The 18,498-nt window shown below is 35.8% G+C and overlaps 1 protein-coding gene across 1 annotated transcript; it reads right to left on the bottom strand.

Annotated features, from left to right (window-relative positions):
• Positions 1 to 3,268: 3,268 nt before the first annotated feature.
• On the bottom strand, positions 3,269 to 18,341 carry LOC132286791 (probable inactive ATP-dependent zinc metalloprotease FTSHI 1, chloroplastic). The gene is made up of 15 exons (XM_059789179.1): positions 17,447 to 18,341; positions 17,256 to 17,340; positions 15,812 to 16,246; positions 15,636 to 15,689; positions 15,479 to 15,544; positions 14,808 to 14,903; positions 14,600 to 14,728; positions 13,169 to 13,221; positions 9,963 to 10,158; positions 9,517 to 9,631; positions 7,737 to 8,011; positions 7,167 to 7,250; positions 6,958 to 7,070; positions 6,620 to 6,869; positions 3,269 to 3,946 (listed from the first exon to the last, which is right to left on the bottom strand). The coding sequence occupies exons 1-15, from the start codon at positions 18,169 to 18,171 to the stop codon at positions 3,752 to 3,754; spliced, it is 2,871 nt and encodes a 956-aa protein (XP_059645162.1). The 5' UTR covers positions 18,172 to 18,341; the 3' UTR covers positions 3,269 to 3,751.
• Positions 18,342 to 18,498: the final 157 nt, after the last annotated feature.

Here is an 18,498-nt window from a genome sequence, read left to right as displayed (position 1 = left end):
GACCCCCAAAATTGCATGTGCGGGTCATGTGCAAAAAAATAATTTTTAATACCAACAATGCCCTTTTAGAATACCCAAACTATCCCTTAATCATTTTCTCCCTCATTTATATATATTACCCTATTTCACTATTTATATTTAATATATATTCTCCCTACTCTCTAACACTCTTTCTCTCTCTCTATTGTAATTTCTCTTATGGATTTTTTTTTTTCTTATTTTATTTATTTCTATTTTTTTTTTTATTTACTCTCTCTCCAATGACTCTTTTCTCTCTCTCTCTATATATATTATCTGAGTTAATAATTTGATTTGATGCTTAAAAAAAAAAAAAAAAAAAAATCTCTAAACTAAAGTTACTTGTACCACATATGATCGACATCTGCTACATGGCCAAACATACAAATTAAAAAATAAAAATAAAAAAATCCCAATCAATACTTTTTACTGTTTTTTTGCAAAAGTAAAAAGTATTGTTTGGCCAGAACCTCAGCAATTTCTCCAACAATTGGAAGAGATTAAGCCGAAGCTGTCTGCAGCTGCCGGTTCTGGTGGTGATGGTGCCAAAGACCCATCAAAAGCTAATAAAAACAATCCTCTTATGATTCCATTTCATTAGTTTGTTGTTGAAATTCTTATTTATTTCATCCAACTTCTGAATTCCATATACTATACTGAGACTGCATATTTAGGTATATATATATATATATATATATATATATATATCATAGAAACAAGAAGATTGATATATGCGTTTCCTCAACTCCAAACATAAAAACATAAACTTTAGAGGCTCAATCATCAGCCGAGATCATAAAGAGAAGTGGAATTAATACAATGAATTCAGAAGCATCAAACCTCTCTTGTTCGGAAGAATCAAAACACATCGAAATGGTACCTTATATATAAACCCCCTCCGGCCAATATTCCACCTAAACCCAGGAAATCAACCCCAAACTTTTGACCCCTTGCCAAAATCAACCCCTCCGGCCAATTTTCCACCAACAATTTCCGAACTTAGATCATCAACAGCAATTTTTTTGCCTACCAATTCGAGTCCGCCTAAACCCAGAAAATTCAGATCATACCAAACCATAGTTTCCATGGTGAAAAATGGAAAGAAAATATTTCAAATTTCTTTCACATTTTCTCTTAACTTTACCCTTCCTTCAATTTCTGAGCAACCAAACATAAGCGAAATTCAAATCAAAATTAAATAAATTGAGATCAGATGATGATGAGGAAGAAATAGTTCTCCAACAAGGCCAGGTCCAAGAATCTCCAACAAGAGCTCGCTTCCACTGGAGACGTACGCAGCAGCGAGGAATATCAGGTAATCGTAGTTGATGATGAGGAAGAGATTACCGAATGCGGGTGGTGGTGCGGGCATGAAATTGTACGTCTGATAAAAATACTATTTGGCGAAGAACCGATCGAGCTGAAGAAGTTTGTGAACCCCGCAAACCATAGTTGACACCGTCGGAGATGATACCTAAGGTGGACGATGGATGATGAATAGGCCGTAGAAGAGGTTACAGAGGATGAGAGAGGAGAAGAGTTTGAGAGGGGGAGAGAGAGAAAACGTATGGTATATGTTTTTGGGTTCCACAGTGGTTTTGTTTCTTAGTATGTCCCTTTAGGTAATTTCAATTTCTAGGCATTTTTTTTTATTATATTTCTCATCAGTAAAATAAAGGGCATTTTCGTCTTTTTATCCCTCAGTGTTGAAATATGGTAGTCTCTTCAAGGATAGTTGTGGGAATTTTGTTTCGGACTGGAAGTAGAATATAAGTAATTGTATATTTTAAAAATTGGAATATATTAGGCTATTCAATGCCAGAGTTTCGGAGGAATATTTGTTTGCTATACATGAATTGTGTTTGCGTAAAGCTTTACTAGAAATATTTGTTGAGTCAATCTTTTCTAAAATGCAAATAGAGGTTAATTAAAAAAAATAAAAAAGGAATTCACCGGAATAGTTTAAACAGAGGGCAGTGATTTTTTGTAACTAAATTGAATCATGAGGGTTGATTATAAGACTATTTTAGTATTATTGTAGATAGGAGTTCAATTTTGATAGAAGATGGGATGATATTTAATTGAGAGATGCTATTCACAAATTTTAAATTTGAGATGTTGGAGAAAATTAAAACATGAATGTTTTTTTTGATGTATGTGAGGTTGATATATGATTAGGATCTAGATTATCACTCGGGATGTATTTTACATTAGGTTATATATATATATATATAAAAGGATTATACATTCTTCTCAAATACTCTGTAATCATTTTAAAATTACTTAATATTCTTTTGTTTATAATGTATATTCCAACCTTTTAGCAAATTTGAAACTAGTGTGATGTTTTCTTTTATCTCTAATAAAAAAAAAAGTTTAACTACAAAGTTTTTTTTGAAAGGATTTTACACAATTAATCCTAAAGGTAATTTATTAATTTTCAAATATTTATGTTCGATTTGCATGGAATTAGAATCTTGAAATTGTAATGGGTAGAATTAGAAAAAAAATTTAGTTCATAACATTTTAAGAATTGAAACATTTTAAACTGAAATTGGGGACAGCCAAGAACCAGTTGACATTATTTGTAAATCTTCAATTATTTAAGGAGATTGATTTTACCTAAAGAAATGAAATGCAAATTTTTTATAGTTAAGGAGGTGATGCAATTAACCTTTTGTTAAAAAAAATGATAGGAAAACTGAAATATGGAAAGGAAAAATATGAGGAATACAAAAGCATCACTGGTCCAAAAAAGAAAAGGAACTCTCTCCCCCTCCCTCTAGTATTTTCATAATCAAGAACAGGTCCTGTATATAGGATTCCGACTCCCTTCTCGTTCCCTCTTTAGAGAGACTACAATAATGCAGAGGCATTCACTATATATGAATGCCCATATTTTTTCTTGAAAATTTCTCATTTCTCTATTATCAAAGCAAATTTAGAGTTTCTAATACTATCCATTGACGGGGAGTACCACCTGTAAAATATCCCAGGGGTGAAAGGGATTTGTTGCTATCCTCTGTACGAGGAAATAGAGAAAAATGATAGTAACTCAATTTCTCCATACTTTTAAAAAGGTTACACAGCCAGATAATCCCATAGGTTGGTTACAGAGGGCATTATCTGGATTATCTGGATGAATGATAATAATTGATGGTAGTAACCAACGGGTCAATGATTTAACCGTATCAGGCCTTTGCTTTCCAAAGGGAGGTCAAGAATTCATGTCTCCATTAAGGCATGTGTGTGAGTATCAACTATGAAAAAAATAATTGATGGTAATAAAATAAAAAATTACATACTATCCATCTGAATGATAACCAATCAATTATGTCAGTCCTGTGATAATCACAACCATTCAACTCATCTCTCTTTCTTTCTTCCATAAGAAATCTTCAACTACTATTCCCGATCCTTATACATAAAAAAGAGAATGAATTGGGGATTTTACATAATCACGTGATACATGGCCTAAAGAATCATGCATGAGTTCTTTACATACCCCAAGATTCCTAACAATGAACATGCCAAAATCTTTGATGTGCTAATCTAATATCATTTGTAATTTCCATATCACAATTCCTCTTCACTGCTGCTGCTCTTGCATGCACCAACAATAGGAACAAAAACAGTCAGGAAAACACGGACATAATGCGGAATGAATCTCCCTATCACTTTTTAATCTTCTTGAATGGATGGTGTAAATTTGGAACCGCATGATCTATCTCCATCACGAAAGTTTGCCTTGTGATGGAGTTGGTAGGCTGTACTCCAACTCATGGCCTTGTTCCTCTTTCTCTCTGAAGAATGGAAGGCTACCTAGATCCTTCTCCTCCAGTATATGACTTGTAGGTGTATGTGGAGGGTAATTATTCAAGATAAAGTCGATTTCTTCTCCATTGATCTCCTTTTGATTAAGAAGAACCTGTAATGCAATGAACAAGGGAGCTCAAGCATCGGTATCACTATAGACCCATTATACCATGCAAGACAAGGAGAAGCAACAAGTTTATGTAGTAATTTTCTGATAAAGAAATATTACCAATGAAAATATAGTCTACTATGATATGCAACAAGACCCATACAATAGACAACAGTATTCCTTGGCTTAAGATAAAACAAGTTACTGGAACCATGATATTCTTTCATAACAATGAAGGGAAAGTGTGGTTTGCAGTTGCGTAAACTTTCATGAAAATTTGACATGTGAATACCTCAACAACAGAGGAAGTGCAGCTAAAGTCTAAAGAAAAAATGAATCAGTTTTATGCAAAGAATCTGAACTTCTGAATACATCCATAAACAATTTTAACTTGTACATAACTTGTAGAACTTTGTGCTAAAGTCAATAAATTAATAAACTTTAAAAGATTAAATACTAGGCATCTTGGTTGCTTTATCAGCAAGGATTTAATTAGGTAAGAGAAGAGGGGATTGTGGAACAAGAGAGCTAAGCTAGAAAATGCAATTATTATTTGGGTAAATTACCCCTACCTCCTCTGAAATGTTAAAAAATTGTACATTATTCTCCTATAGATCAAAGAAGTTGCACTTCCACCCCTTAATAGTAAACTACGATGGATGTCATAGAAAAAAAAGAGCACATTTGATAAAGAGAAGTTGTGTAGTGGTACTTCCTCACCTTCCAAAGTAGAGGTTTGAGGTTTAAGGTTCAAGTCCCCTGTAAGGGCAAAGCGGGTGTGTGAGTTTCAAATTGGGGGGGAGCACATTTGCACACTTGGCCTTAATCCACAAAAAATGGCCTTGTTGATGTTCTAGTATATTTTAACACACCATCTCTCCTTTCTATTACCATTCAACAATTCTCTCTCTATACTTCAAGCATACTGAAGCATTTCCACCATTTACAAAAGCATTGCCTCTTGTGATTCGACACCATTGCTACCATGACTTCTCTCTGATTTTCTCATCGAACCAAATTTTAGTCTTCTGCGTCTATATTTATTTTCCAACTCAAAAGAGAATTGAGGTGGCAGCAGGTATGGAAATGTTGAATGGGAATGACTTTAATGCATAACAAAAAAAAACAAAGGAACTGAAGGCTAGATGCCAATGGCAAATCTTTGTAAAAAAAAAAAAAAAAAAAATGTCGTGAAAAGCAGCAAAAATAAATAAATAAATAAACTAAAACACAAAAGAGTGAATTAGGAGCAGAGAGAATCAGCACAAAACACTCAGCTCGCAATTAACAACCACAAACACCAAGATCCAAAACCACAACTCACAAGCATAGATCTCTTAACATTTCAAATTGAAGTTAGTCGCAGCTCTTAGGTGATGAAGATGTCTTGATTTTTTCCCAGTCGGTGCAAAAAAGAAACAAGCCAACAACAAAAAGAAGACAGTCCAAACAATTTTTTGTTCAGAAACAAAGAGATTTACAAAAAAGGTCTTTAAAGCAACAGTACTACCAGCTCTAACGAAAAGGCTAAATCAACTATAAGATATAGATCTCTCTCTATATATGCATGAGTATGTGTGTGTAAATAATTCCCCAGAGATTCTCTTTGAACTTTCCCCCTATATGGAGGTCCAAGGAGATAGCCCAATGGCAATACTCTCACCTTATATCTTGGAGGTCGGGAATTCAAATCCTATTGGGGCCACCCCTCGAAAATTTCCCTAGTTCATGTGAGATGAAGGGACTGCATTTGCCCTATGGTGGACTATTGGGTGCTGCTCTAAGAGGCCTGACACCACCATCGTCGCCCCCCAAAAAAAAACCTCCATATCTCTCTCGTTCCCAACATATTTTCTCTCTAAGCTCTCTCTCTATAGTTACGTAAACTTGCCAGATTGGCTTGGGTCTGGATGGGATAGGAGTCTAGACTTAGGTTCTCATTATGGGTTGGAAATCTTGAATTGGGTTTTCTCATATCCTTGATTCTGGTTTGAAGATTACAACTGGTGGATAGGTGGTTTTCAGATAAAGAGAGGGACACAGAAAAGGTGGCGTATGTAGTATGTTTTTTTCAATAAATCGTATGTAGTATGTTGGTTATGGTGTTTTCCAGTGATGGAAGTGGTTTTTCTGAGTTGACCAAGGTGAGGTTAATAATTGTGGTCAATGGTGAAGGAGATGATGGTATCAGCATGGCCATAATTGGTGGTTTGTAGACAGCGGTGGTGGCTGGTTTTGGTGGTGACTCATGGAGGTTGCGATGGAATTTGGGTGGTGGCGGGAAGTGAGAACGCCAAAGGAGGTTCTTTAAGCATTGGTTGCTTATACTGGTGAGGAAAGTAGCAAATTTCTGACATGGCCTGGGGATGGTACATGATGGAAAAGAGAAAATAGAAGGCCATGGTGGTAGAACCAGCAATACGATGCCCACAGAGGAATTTAAGAAAATAGAGGTTATTATACATTCAGGTTATGTTATATAGAGAATTTTGACTTGCAGGTCTTGTTTGACTCCAAAATACATTTGCAACAAACAGCTCAGTAAGGAGAGGGGGTAAATTGTTAAGAAAAATTTAAACTGAGAGATAATGTGTTTCTCAGTGTAGAGGGGAAGCTTATGCAATTTCACAATACCTCCGGGGAGGTCAATTGCTCTTTTTATTTTCCAGAAAATACCTTTACAGTTTTCAGCAAAGCGGCGTGGTGCCGCCTCAGCAAAGCAACTGTCCTTCCATACATGTCTTGCATCAATTTTTCTGTCCTTTGTGCAACGTCATCATCCAAATTGAAGTTGACTGGGTGCTCAATCAGGTCATAGTCATCATATAGCGATCCTTCAAAGTCCAACCTTGGGCCCACAAATTTAGCATTCTTTCTCCAAGGAGGTGGTTCTCCATGTATTACCATTGGATTCTCCAAATTCCATCTGGTGTACAGAGAAGAAAATAACTGACAATGATACCAAAAAGAAGCCAGAGAATTTAATGGAATGCAACATATAAAAGACCTCCTACATTGTGATAATTTTACGAGCAAGCCAGGATGCATCAGCAAGGTAATTAACAGATGCCCTTGATGTATCCCGTCCAAAAATTACCTCTTCAGCAGCCCTCCCTCCAAGTAATACCTTTACACAAATGAAATTAAATTGAAAAAATAAAATACAACAGAAGCATAGAACACAAAAGAATCGGCATAAAACCACAAAAAATAAAGTAAACACCTGAAGGCGGTGAAGCAATTGTGGCCGGCGCTCAAACATGTATGATTCATCATCAAGTCGATGAAACACAAGTTGTGAAAATGTCTGCGTAGATCAGTTTCACCATTAGGCAGAAAAAAATATGGTGGAAGTTGAAATTAGACTGCCAAAGAAGGAGTAAAAAAAGAAACATTTCAAATATCTAGGCAAGCTTACTAGTTCCTGAATACATCCCAAGTGATGTGTCAAATAGGGCAATTTTTCGGTATGTAAATAGCAAAGTAAGTTGATACTAAATGGCCAGCATATAAATCCATCTAGGATATTAGGAAAAGTACATGAACAATGCAGAAGGTTGAAATTTAAATCAACAATATAGAATATCCAACAAAGCCCACACTTGACAATAAATATCCTTTAGGCTTTAGCACCAAATTGTCAACTAGTGAGTTCCCGGTACATTAAATCAATTTTGGTACCATTTTGGAAGAGTTGGACAATGTTTTCAAGGACCTAAGCATATAAAAGAAAGATTAAAAAGGCTTTCAGAAGCAATAAATAAGACAATGGAACTTGGGAAACAGAGTGAACCTGGCCACGAGGGTTGATTGATATGCGGTCACAACGTTCAACTTTGGCATTCTCATACCGCCTTAGCAGATGAGAAGTCAATGCAGTTCCCACTTCAGTAGTAGCTCGACGGCATTGTCCCTGATGACCCAAGTCTATCCCAACACGTTTGGGTCCTACTGTAAGCCGATCAACTGCATCATCCACGTCCATCTGAAGAATTGATTTATGTCCTTTCCTGACTGCCACAAGAGCAGCCTCTTGGAGCAGCTGAGCCAACTTTGCTCCTGTCCATCCTAATTAAGGAATGCATGATTTCAGATACTGAAATGGCCTATTCATATAACACTCCTATGGAAGAGAATTCACAAACTCCAAGAAAACTATAAAATTTGCAATCATAAGTCCTAAATCAGCAAGGACATACATGCATCACTGGCCATAGTTTGCCACAAATGAAAATGTGTTATTTACAATCACAAGGGATTGAATAACTAAAATATATTGCAAGCTAAAGTCACATGTTCAATAAACCATCAAATAGAGATTGTAAAACAACTGGCTGCACATGGCTCTTAAAATGTGTCCATTGTTTTCCCAAAGAAAATCAATTCCTGCCAATATTATAAGTTCAGTGATCCAACGGTCAAGAAGCTGGGAATTTGACTTGCACAAAGTCAACAACTTATTCAATTTCCAAAAATATAAGATTAAACTTGAATTAAAGTACCTGAATTGAAAACACAAATGGATTATTCATTTATATCCATCCTGAAATTGTCAACACACATAACGTGGACAATAATCAATCAAAACCACACCATTTGTCGGTTGGGTGATAAAGAGTAAAATGCCACCCTAGTAAGGGCAATCCGAATAGCATTAAATTCGATTTCCTCATGTGAATTTATACTATCAACATGGTATGGAGGTGTAGGTACTAGTTACAAAACTCCAATGGAAGGGAGAGGAGGATAGGAAATCATGCACCGCTTCATGTGCACTGTTATATTTGAAGCCTTCCGCTTCTTTTGTCTTCCATTTAGATAAATTATATACCCTATGAAGTATGGAACCCCCTAGAGGTTCTAGGGTGAAATAATCTCTGATGTTGGCTTAGTTAAAAACCTCCAACTTCTGACACTCCCATGGCACCGTGTAGAGGAGCGTTCATACCATCACGATGCCTAAAATCATCTTATATCTTAAATTCACTCTCCTCCAAATATCTGAGCACGAACCCTTTTCTGGCATTACTGTGATGCTCAAAATGCACCAGAACACACACGAGAAAAGGTTATATAAAATATTAAAAACAAGAAGGATCAAGATCATGAAGGATAAGAAGTTAAAAAATTAAATTGACCACTCCTCAAGAAGCCTGCATGAACTCCCAAGCAAAATTCATGAAAAGAATTATAAATGCAATTTAAGAATACACTTCTTAGGCTATAAAACAGGTATATCAATCAACAAGTACATCTTGATGCTCTATTCTCCTGTTTGGCAAGCATTCAGTTTACTTTGCTAAACCCAAAAGAAATAGAAGCAGCAAAATACAAATTCTCCTGTCTGCCATTATTTCATAATGCAAACTTCACACTAGATCACGTACTTCCATGTAGAACTTGATGTGAAAGCACATGATTCAGTAAGATGAAAAAGGACCACATACCAGGTAAAATTCAAAGTCTCCTCTGCCATGATTTTATATTACAAACGTCACACTATATCAGCGTACTTCCATATTAAACATGATGTGAAAGCACATGATTCAATACGATGAAAAAGGACCACATACCAGGTAAGTTCTGTGCATAAGCAGACAAATCAACAGACTCCGACAATTTCACTTTACGCGCATGAACTTTCAAAATTTCCAATCTCCCTTTTGCATTAGGTGGACGAATTCTTATCTACAAGAGATGAAGCAAAATGATATAAACAGATAAATATTGTTTGACAAAACTGAGGCAGTGTGTAAAAACCAATGAAACGACAAACTACAACAAAGCTTAAATCCACAGATCATCCATATGTAAGAAATATTTCAATAGAAGCATCAAGGATATTAGAACTAAAAAAATAAATCCATGACAAATTACCACAATAAAGTGAAATTAACTGATTGCAGTTATATAACTGGTATATGGCCAAATGACATGATGCAAGGTCTGATTAGCATAGCTAATTCTTATAAGAAGCAGTGTCGGCTTTATATTTGCTTACTCGGGAAAAGAAACAAACCTTACGATCAAAACGACCGGGTCGAAGAAGCGCAGGATCTAACAAATCCCTACGATTTGTAGCCCCCAAAAATATGACACCTTTTCCAGTATCAAACCCATCCAGCTCTATCAACAGCTGATTCAATGTAGTTTCCTTTTCTTGTGTAGCTGCATTGTACTGCTGGTCGGTGCTATCACTAAAAATTCCTTGACGCCTAATTATGAGAAAAAGGCAAACAGAAGTAATTATAACATGTACACAGATCCATACTTTAATGAAATCTACAATATGCCTTGGAATGGGAAGAAACAAACTGCAATGTCCCCAAAATAAATCTGTTGCTGAATTATGGAAGATAAGAACTTAAAAAGACTTGCGAAGATCAAGCATAACAAAGTAGCTGCAAAATCCTGTTTCACTATTCCACACCCCATCAAGGGAAAAGTTCCCTGCTGAATCAATCACATTCACCATGTGATGATATATTAGTTCTTTCTAACTCAACCTACAGCCTCCCTGTCCCTAATGACATCAACCTGAACCATATAACACAGTTGCAGGCGAGCATGCACATGCCAAACCATCTCAATCGACATCCACTCAAATTTTCTCCCAAATGGCAAGCCATCTAACTTCCCAGGGAGGCTCCTTCTCATTATTTTGTTCCCTGTGCAGCACCTAGTCCAAACAACCATGGTTGAATTAGTCATATGTAATGAGCATATCTTTGGCAGCCAACAAATTTAACCATAAAGCACCTAATCTTGGAGACGTTTCAAATAAATTTTCTCAACTTTGATGAGCATATCCTTATCACAGGAGACTACAAAAATTACACTCCACATCATCCATCCTCCTTTGATTGTATGGACTATGCATGTGTGGTTGCTTTTTGTTTGACAATCAGAAAAGTACATCAATAATGATTGCTTTCTGCATCGCTCAGACAAAAAGCTTGGTTTTTCTTGTTACTCCTAATTTTGCTAAAATATCATGGCATGTACCATCAGTACCACATATCTCAAAACCTATTTATTCAAAATCCTTGGTATTTACAGTGAAGTCTCATCAATTAAAGCTATTACAACCAACATATATTGCATAACTTTGAACCTTTTTTTCATATTAGCATACAAGTTTGCAGAGAACACGAGAAAAAATAACTAGGGTAAGAGCCAGCTAATAAATGTGATTCGCTCGTCTTTCTTACACTTGTTATCACTGTAGTTATACATGTAGTTTTGAGTAGTACCTTGTAAACATCTATTTGACATATTCATGTCACTAGCCTCACTACTGTTTAACACAAAATCTGACACAGAATACAAATTTGAACAAGATGAAACAGTAAGTTACTGCAGTTCAATTAGTATTTACTCACATGTTATGCAGCAACTCAGCATCAACTGCGTTTGTGGGTTGAACCATTAACCAACTAAGGCCATACAATAAGTTATGGCTATACATATAATTTTTAACATATACATATATAGATAGATAAGTGAGCATCCAATTAAGTCTTGATAGTAAGTTCGGAACTTGTTCTGTACAATATTGTGTGGCCAAATATAGGAAGTTTAGGCTTAGAAGAATATGGTGACCTTTGAGATAACATATTTTTCCTTGGGGTCAAGGAGAGGGAGGTTCAAAATACTTAAGGAAGATGAAATCGGGAAGTGCTTTAGAATCCGATGGCATACCCATTGAAGTTTGGAAGTTTCTAGGAGAAGTTGGCTTGTCTTGGTTAACAAAATTGTTTAATAAGATAATTACAACTAAGAGGATGTCTGTCGAGTGGTACCAAAGTATTCTAGTGCCTATATAAAAAAAAATTAAAAGGGACGTACAAAGTTGTAATAATTACCGTGGCATTAAAATACCATTAAACCTTGGGAGAGAGTGATTGAACAACCCCTAAGACGAGAGACTGAAGTGTCAGAGAATCGATTTGGTTTAATGACGGGAAGGTCAACGATGAAGGCTATTAACATAGCGAGGATAGTAATGGAAAGATACAGAGAGGAGAGATCTTCATATGGTTTTTATTGATTTGGAGAAATCTTATGATATGTGACCTTAGTTAGAAGGCTTGTAGGGCAAACAAGTGAATTCCCAATTACTATAGGCTTACACCAAGGACCGTCATTAAGCCCGTACCTTTCTGCCTTGGTTATGGATAAGCTGACAAAACACATCCAAGATGAGATCCCATGGTATATGTTATTTGCCGATGATATTGTTTTACTCAATGACTAAAGGAGTTAATGCCAAATTGGAGGTTTAGAGAGAAACTTTAGAACTAAAAGGGTTTAAGGTAAGTAGAAATAAAACTAGTATATGGATTGTAATAACTTTTGTAAATCTAAAAATACAAATGAGGATATAGTGAGGATTGAGAATCAAGACTCAAGAAGTACAAAAATTGAATATTTTCACTATTTAGGCTCAATTGTTCATAATGAAGGAGAAATTGGAGAGGATGTTAATTATGGCAAGATGAATTAAATGGAGGAGGACATCTATTATATTGTGTGATAGGCGTATCCCCTTATGATAGAAAGGGAAGTTCTATCAAACAACTATTAGACCTGTCATACTTTACGGCACAGAATGTTGGGCAGCTAGGAAACAACATATGCATAAAGTGAATGTAGCATAAATGCGAATGTTGGGATGGATGTGCGGTAAAACTAGGAAGGATAGAATTAGAAATGATCACATTCGGGAGATGCTTGGAGTAGCACAAATTAGAGATAATATGAGAGAATATCGCTTAAGATGGTTTTGACATGTGCAAAGAGGAACTTAAGTGTGCTAGTTAGGAAAAGTGACATAATCCACATTGAGAGTAATACTAGGGAAAGAGGAAGATCAAAGTTAACGTGGGTAGAATTTGTAAGGAAAAATATGATAGCATGTGGATTGACTGAGGTCTAGAGGCTATGGCCTTAAATAGAGTGGAATGGAAACATAGGATTCATGTAGCCAACCCCAAGTAGTTAGGAAAAGGCTTGATTTTTGGTGTTACCATCGTTGTCCTCGTCAAATAACTTCATCAGGAAAAGGAATCAAGAACATGTCCAATCGGCTGTATCTTTATAAGATGCTCAGAAATTATATATGTATGACTTATACACAAGTGGGAATGGAAGTTAGAAAAACTAGTCAACTAACATGTTCAAATATTAATATTTACAAGAAGCCACAAAAAGGAACATATGTACCTTGTAGCCAATGCATCAATTTCATCAATAAAAATAACCGATGGTTTGTTTACCTGCAAAGAGAAATCGAGGCATTCTTAATGAATGACTTTAAAGTTACACATATCAATTGCTAAACATCAATGACTATATATATATATATATATATATTTTGTAATCTACTAAAATCTCACTGGTTGAAGAGAGAAAACAGAAAAAGAAAATAAAAGGGCAAAGAAAATTTCTTATTTTATTACAAGGATCTGCTAAGGTCACCAAATGGAAAATGACTTGCTATTAAAGGGTATCCAACAAATGATCCACAACTATCTGCAAAATTAATAATTATCTATTAAAAAAATAGATCCAACTAATGAGCTTGATTGGATAACAAAGATTAGTCCAAGTGGATATGGTCCATGCTTTCCAATGATCACAACATGTTAGATACCAGGGCTCCCTCGGAAAACTACAAGGCCATCTCCCAACTATAGTAATATTTTCATACACCATCTTCCCAGTACTAAGACCCATGCAAGTCTGCCTTCAAACATAGCAGTTCTGGTTTTAGTGTCCATGTGTGAAAACATCTCCCTCAAGATTATAATAAATCTGATACTAAATTAGAGAGAAAGATCTTAGTCAAGAGACGGAGAGTAAAGTTTTTGGTTTTCTATTATATTTTAAAAAGATTCTAACCAGATTTAGCAGAAATAATAAACACAGGGTGGGTGGGTGTGTGTGTGTGTGTGTGTTACTTAAGACTTTCTACAATAGAAAGTATAGTCTATCATTTCCAAGTCATATTTAATGTAAGATCCAAACAAGAGGAAATATAGGAGATTCTCAACTTTTAATGTGACAAATTTTAATTTTTACATAGTTTGCCAACAAAATACTTATTAGGAAAGGACAAATAGGGTGTTGTCAGTTATTCTCTCTCCAAAGCTGAAAAGACGCGGGGAAATTAGTAGTAGTAGAAAGAAACAAATACTATGAGGTGTTGAGTAATTACAACGCAGCACTAAATGTGTTCTCATAACTCGGGGCTTTCAAGAGCTCTTCAATAATCAAGTTTCTAAATAACTCTGTGGCAAAACTACCGAGCTGTCACATGTTAATCCAAAATTAACAAACATTAACTTTGAGAACGATGTGATGGTATGATGTAGAGCTACATGTATAATTATGTGAAGCAGCAATCTACACATAATATACGAACAATTCTACCTGAAAAAAATTATATATCACAATTTTTACGGTAAAAATATCAAATTCTTAAACAACCCAGAGATGTCACATAACTAGATATCAAAATTGTTTTATGTGTGGTGCCCCACAAATTAGGGCAAAATGAATTGGGACCAACTAAGCGAATCATTATGATGGAATGAGCCAAAATAACTAGCAATCCCACACTTGATCTGAAACATGAAAGGCAACTATGATCACCTTGGCTCTCTTGAAGAGATCCCTGATACGAGCAGAACCAACTCCAACTAAAACTTCAACAAATTCTGACCCAGCCATTTGGTAAAATGGAACCCCAGCTTCACCAGCTATGGCCTTGGCAACCAGGGTCTGAAAAAACATCAATTATTTTCACTTCTGTATGCAGATCTGCACAAATTTTCACTACTTGTTGAAGAATAGAACCAACCTTGCCGCACCCAGGAGGGCCCTCTAAAAGAACCCCATGTGGAGGTTTTATCCCCATTTTATCAAATAGGTCTGGATTCTTCAAATACCTCACCAACTAATCCTCAGAAATGTAAAGTGGAGTTGATTAGCTTTGCATGATGAAAATAGAGTGAAAGTATAAAATGAGGCTCAACAACATGCAAAAGAATGTAATATATCAGAAACACAGGTGATAAGAATCAAGTGGAAATAGATTATCATTGTAAAAAATTATATATAGGGGAAAATAAGAACAATAAACAAAGATACTGGAATGGAATTGACAAAGCAAAAGAAACCTTAAATCATGCACGTAAATTAAGTGGTATCAACTATACAAATACCACTCTCAATCTTTATAAAACAAAAATCAAGTCACCTTTCAAATAATTTCGAAACAAGAACCACGTCTCATATCATCAATTTCCAAGGTTTAAATTTCATGAGATAAATAAATCCTAGACAACTGCAAGGACGGCTTTTTACATATTCAGATAGAAGCTCTCGTGAATATTTTAAATGGCTTTCAAAAAATATATATATATTTCCAAATGAATTCCAAAAAATATACTAAATATCGACTCCCCCATAAACAAAACAAACAAGAAGCTTTGTATGCATGAAAGCATATCCTCCATTGAAAAACCTTACCTCTTGAAGTTCCTCTACTGCTTCCTCAATTCCTGCCACATCATTAAATGTAACTCCTGTGGAACCCTGAGACATGTCAACAAAAGATAGAAGTTCAATGATTTCATCTGACTATGAGAAGATTGACAAATAAGTATAGTAACTTTCAGAAACTAACATCAACACGAGCTTGTGGTTTAGATTGTGAAAATTCGATGCCTTGCCATATATCCTGCATGATTTAAACAATAGATTAAGGGCCACCACTAGTACTCAACCGCAACACACGCAATCATTCAATTAATCAACAAAAGGGAATACACTCAAAAGGTGTAGGAAGTTAGCAGAGCTCACCCATTTCCTGAAGTTCTTAGGTCTTCTTGAAAGGGTAAAACGAACAAGAAGAACCATAGTCAAAAATACCGCCATGATCGGTTTTAGCATCTCAAGACTGGCAGACACGCCACCAAAAGTGTAAACTTCATATAGCTTGGAGAAAATCCCTCCATCACCAAAAATATCAGCAAAATTCTCCCACACTCTCTCTAAAATACCAAAGACAATACCAAAAAAAAGCTTAAAAAATGGTTTTGCCATAGGCCATACTACATATACAACCGTTGCAAAAATGAAGCTGGTCATAGCAAAAACTGCTGAAGCTAGGAATCCCCCAACAATAGCCGCAGCAGCAGCCATCACAGCAGTCACCATTCCAAGTTCTACCATCATTCTGCTCGATATTGAAGATGCAACTGGATGGGGATACTCGGGTGATTTTCCCACCCAAGACTGCACCAAATATTAGCTTTTAGAGGGCGGCAAGAGTAAAATAAACAAACAAATAGACAGAAAAAGGATGTCCTTACAACCACAAAATAGCTAAGCAGCTGCAATAGTAGATTTTGGATAATATCACAACTTCACAATTCTCATCAAACATAGGAAGTTATATTTTTTTGCGCTCAATTCAACATAATTCAACCAAGAATTAAATTTTAACAATTTGGGATCAGTTATAAAGACCCTTTTACATAATTTGGCCCTCACAAAAGCCATGTTTTCAGTAACTTGTAGTCATCATTGTCTTCTCTAATTGCTTTGACCTGTTTTGCTTTTGTTCATTTAGCACCTTCAACTTAATTCAAATAACTCATCTTAAAAGTTCATTCAATAGGTTCTCCTTGCATAAGAATAACTAATCTTAAAACATTCCCCTTAAATTGTTCCCTACTCGATGCAATATCTAGCATCTCTCACTTGCATTATTTCTTATTCTTAGCTTTCTATTTGCCACTGACTCACAGAGTTGATCATCAACTCACTTTGCATTTACCTTATATCAACTGTTTATTGAGACATTGCCTTTTCTAGAAAACAGTTCTTGCCTTGAACTAGAAGAAGCCTAATAAATATTAATGTAGATAATATTAAATTATTAACCAATCCACCAGAGTTTAACTTTCCAATTAATTCCCACAGATAAAGAGACAATTAATAATAGAAGATGCTTACTTTTTCTTAAAAGTTCTTTCATTTGTAGTATTTTTATCAAATTCTATGACTCCTTTCGATGGCTTGCTCATTCCGACAAATTTTCTTATAGAACAGTTTTCTCTTTTGCAATTCTTCTCATCATTTGCTTCAACCATTTTCCAACATTATCTTTTCTTTCATCTCATTGTTTACCAGGACCAGTTAGATTATTATGGGATATTAGGAGATTTGATCTACTACAATAATCCTCTATAGGATTGAGGAAGTTAATTTTGACAAGTAAAAGAAAGCCGAGATCAATCACCGTAGTTTGCCTTTCTATCTCGTATCGAGGGCCAGTGTACTCCTCCAATAGAGCTCGAGCTTCGTTCTCATCCAGTTTCATCGCCCTAACAATATTTGTTGAAGACTAGAAGTCAAAGAACTATACAAACAGTCACAGAAACATAAACAAACACGAATTTCACAAAAATTAAGAAGTGTACAATTATTCACCACTTGGTTCTCTGCAGCTTCTTGTCGCCGGGGATGTCTTTCAACTCCACAATATAATCCTTAAATCCATAACTGTAAGGCACTCCTGTTTCTTCCTTCAACATCAAAAGCTTTATCTTATCATTCCTCATGGCTTTTCGAAAATACTCCAAGCTCATTTTCGGCAATGCCTCCAAATCCCTATCAAATTCCTCCTCTTCCGACAAATTGGCACCAAAAATCTGCTCAGGTACATAAAGCTTCCCTCTGTGCTCCCTCAAAATATCCTTCAAATACACAGCATCGGACTTCACTCGATTCTCGTCTCCAACCTCATCGCTCTGCTCCTTCTTCTTCCTCAAATTCAATCTCTTCAGAAATTCAAAAACCCCAAAATCAGAACTTGTCTCCAAATCTTGTTTTTCCTTCAACGTATACAGTTTGTCACCAATCAAATACTTGGGTTCGACCTGGCTAGGGTTTTGTTTCAAAACCCTAGAAATGAAATCCTCTTCGGTCGAATTGGTGCCATTGTTGGACACAGCCGAAGCCCTGGAATCCGATTTTCGCAAAATGGCTAACGGTCGGTGAAGAAAACGACATCCTATCCCAATTCTTGGAGTGAAATTCAAATGAATTATTGAAGTTTTTCGAAGTCGGACTGAGCTACGAAGTGAGCTAAGGAAGTGAATGGACGTTTTAGGATGAAGAGGACTACCTGAAATGAAAATATCAGCTGAGGCCATTGGCAAACAACAATACGTGTTTGTCAGCTTTAGGGTTTATGAAACTAGGGTTTTAGATGTACGTAGATTATGAGAATTTGGCATCTCATCATCTGAGGACTGTTAGCCGTTTGCTCTGCGATATGTTCAAAGCTACCGAGCAGAAAAGAAATACGGAGTACTAAAGAAGAGAGGAGCTTGTTTCAAGTTTATCCGAAAAAATTCCGAATCCGGGTTTTTTAAGCGGATCGTGATGATCTAGTTCAAATCGGACTGGATTGGGCTATTACAAACTCATCATTCGAGTGCTGTTGATACATTTTGAACCCGTATTGGAGAGAGATATAA

The sequence above is a fragment of the Cornus florida genome, unplaced genomic scaffold (assembly GCF_030987335.1).
Source record: "Cornus florida cultivar Cherokee Brave unplaced genomic scaffold, ASM3098733v1 CherokeeBrave_3.0.0_Hap2_Chr11, whole genome shotgun sequence".
Classification (NCBI taxonomy): domain Eukaryota; kingdom Viridiplantae; phylum Streptophyta; class Magnoliopsida; order Cornales; family Cornaceae; genus Cornus; species Cornus florida.
This window is presented reverse-complemented; position numbering and strand designations above follow the sequence as displayed.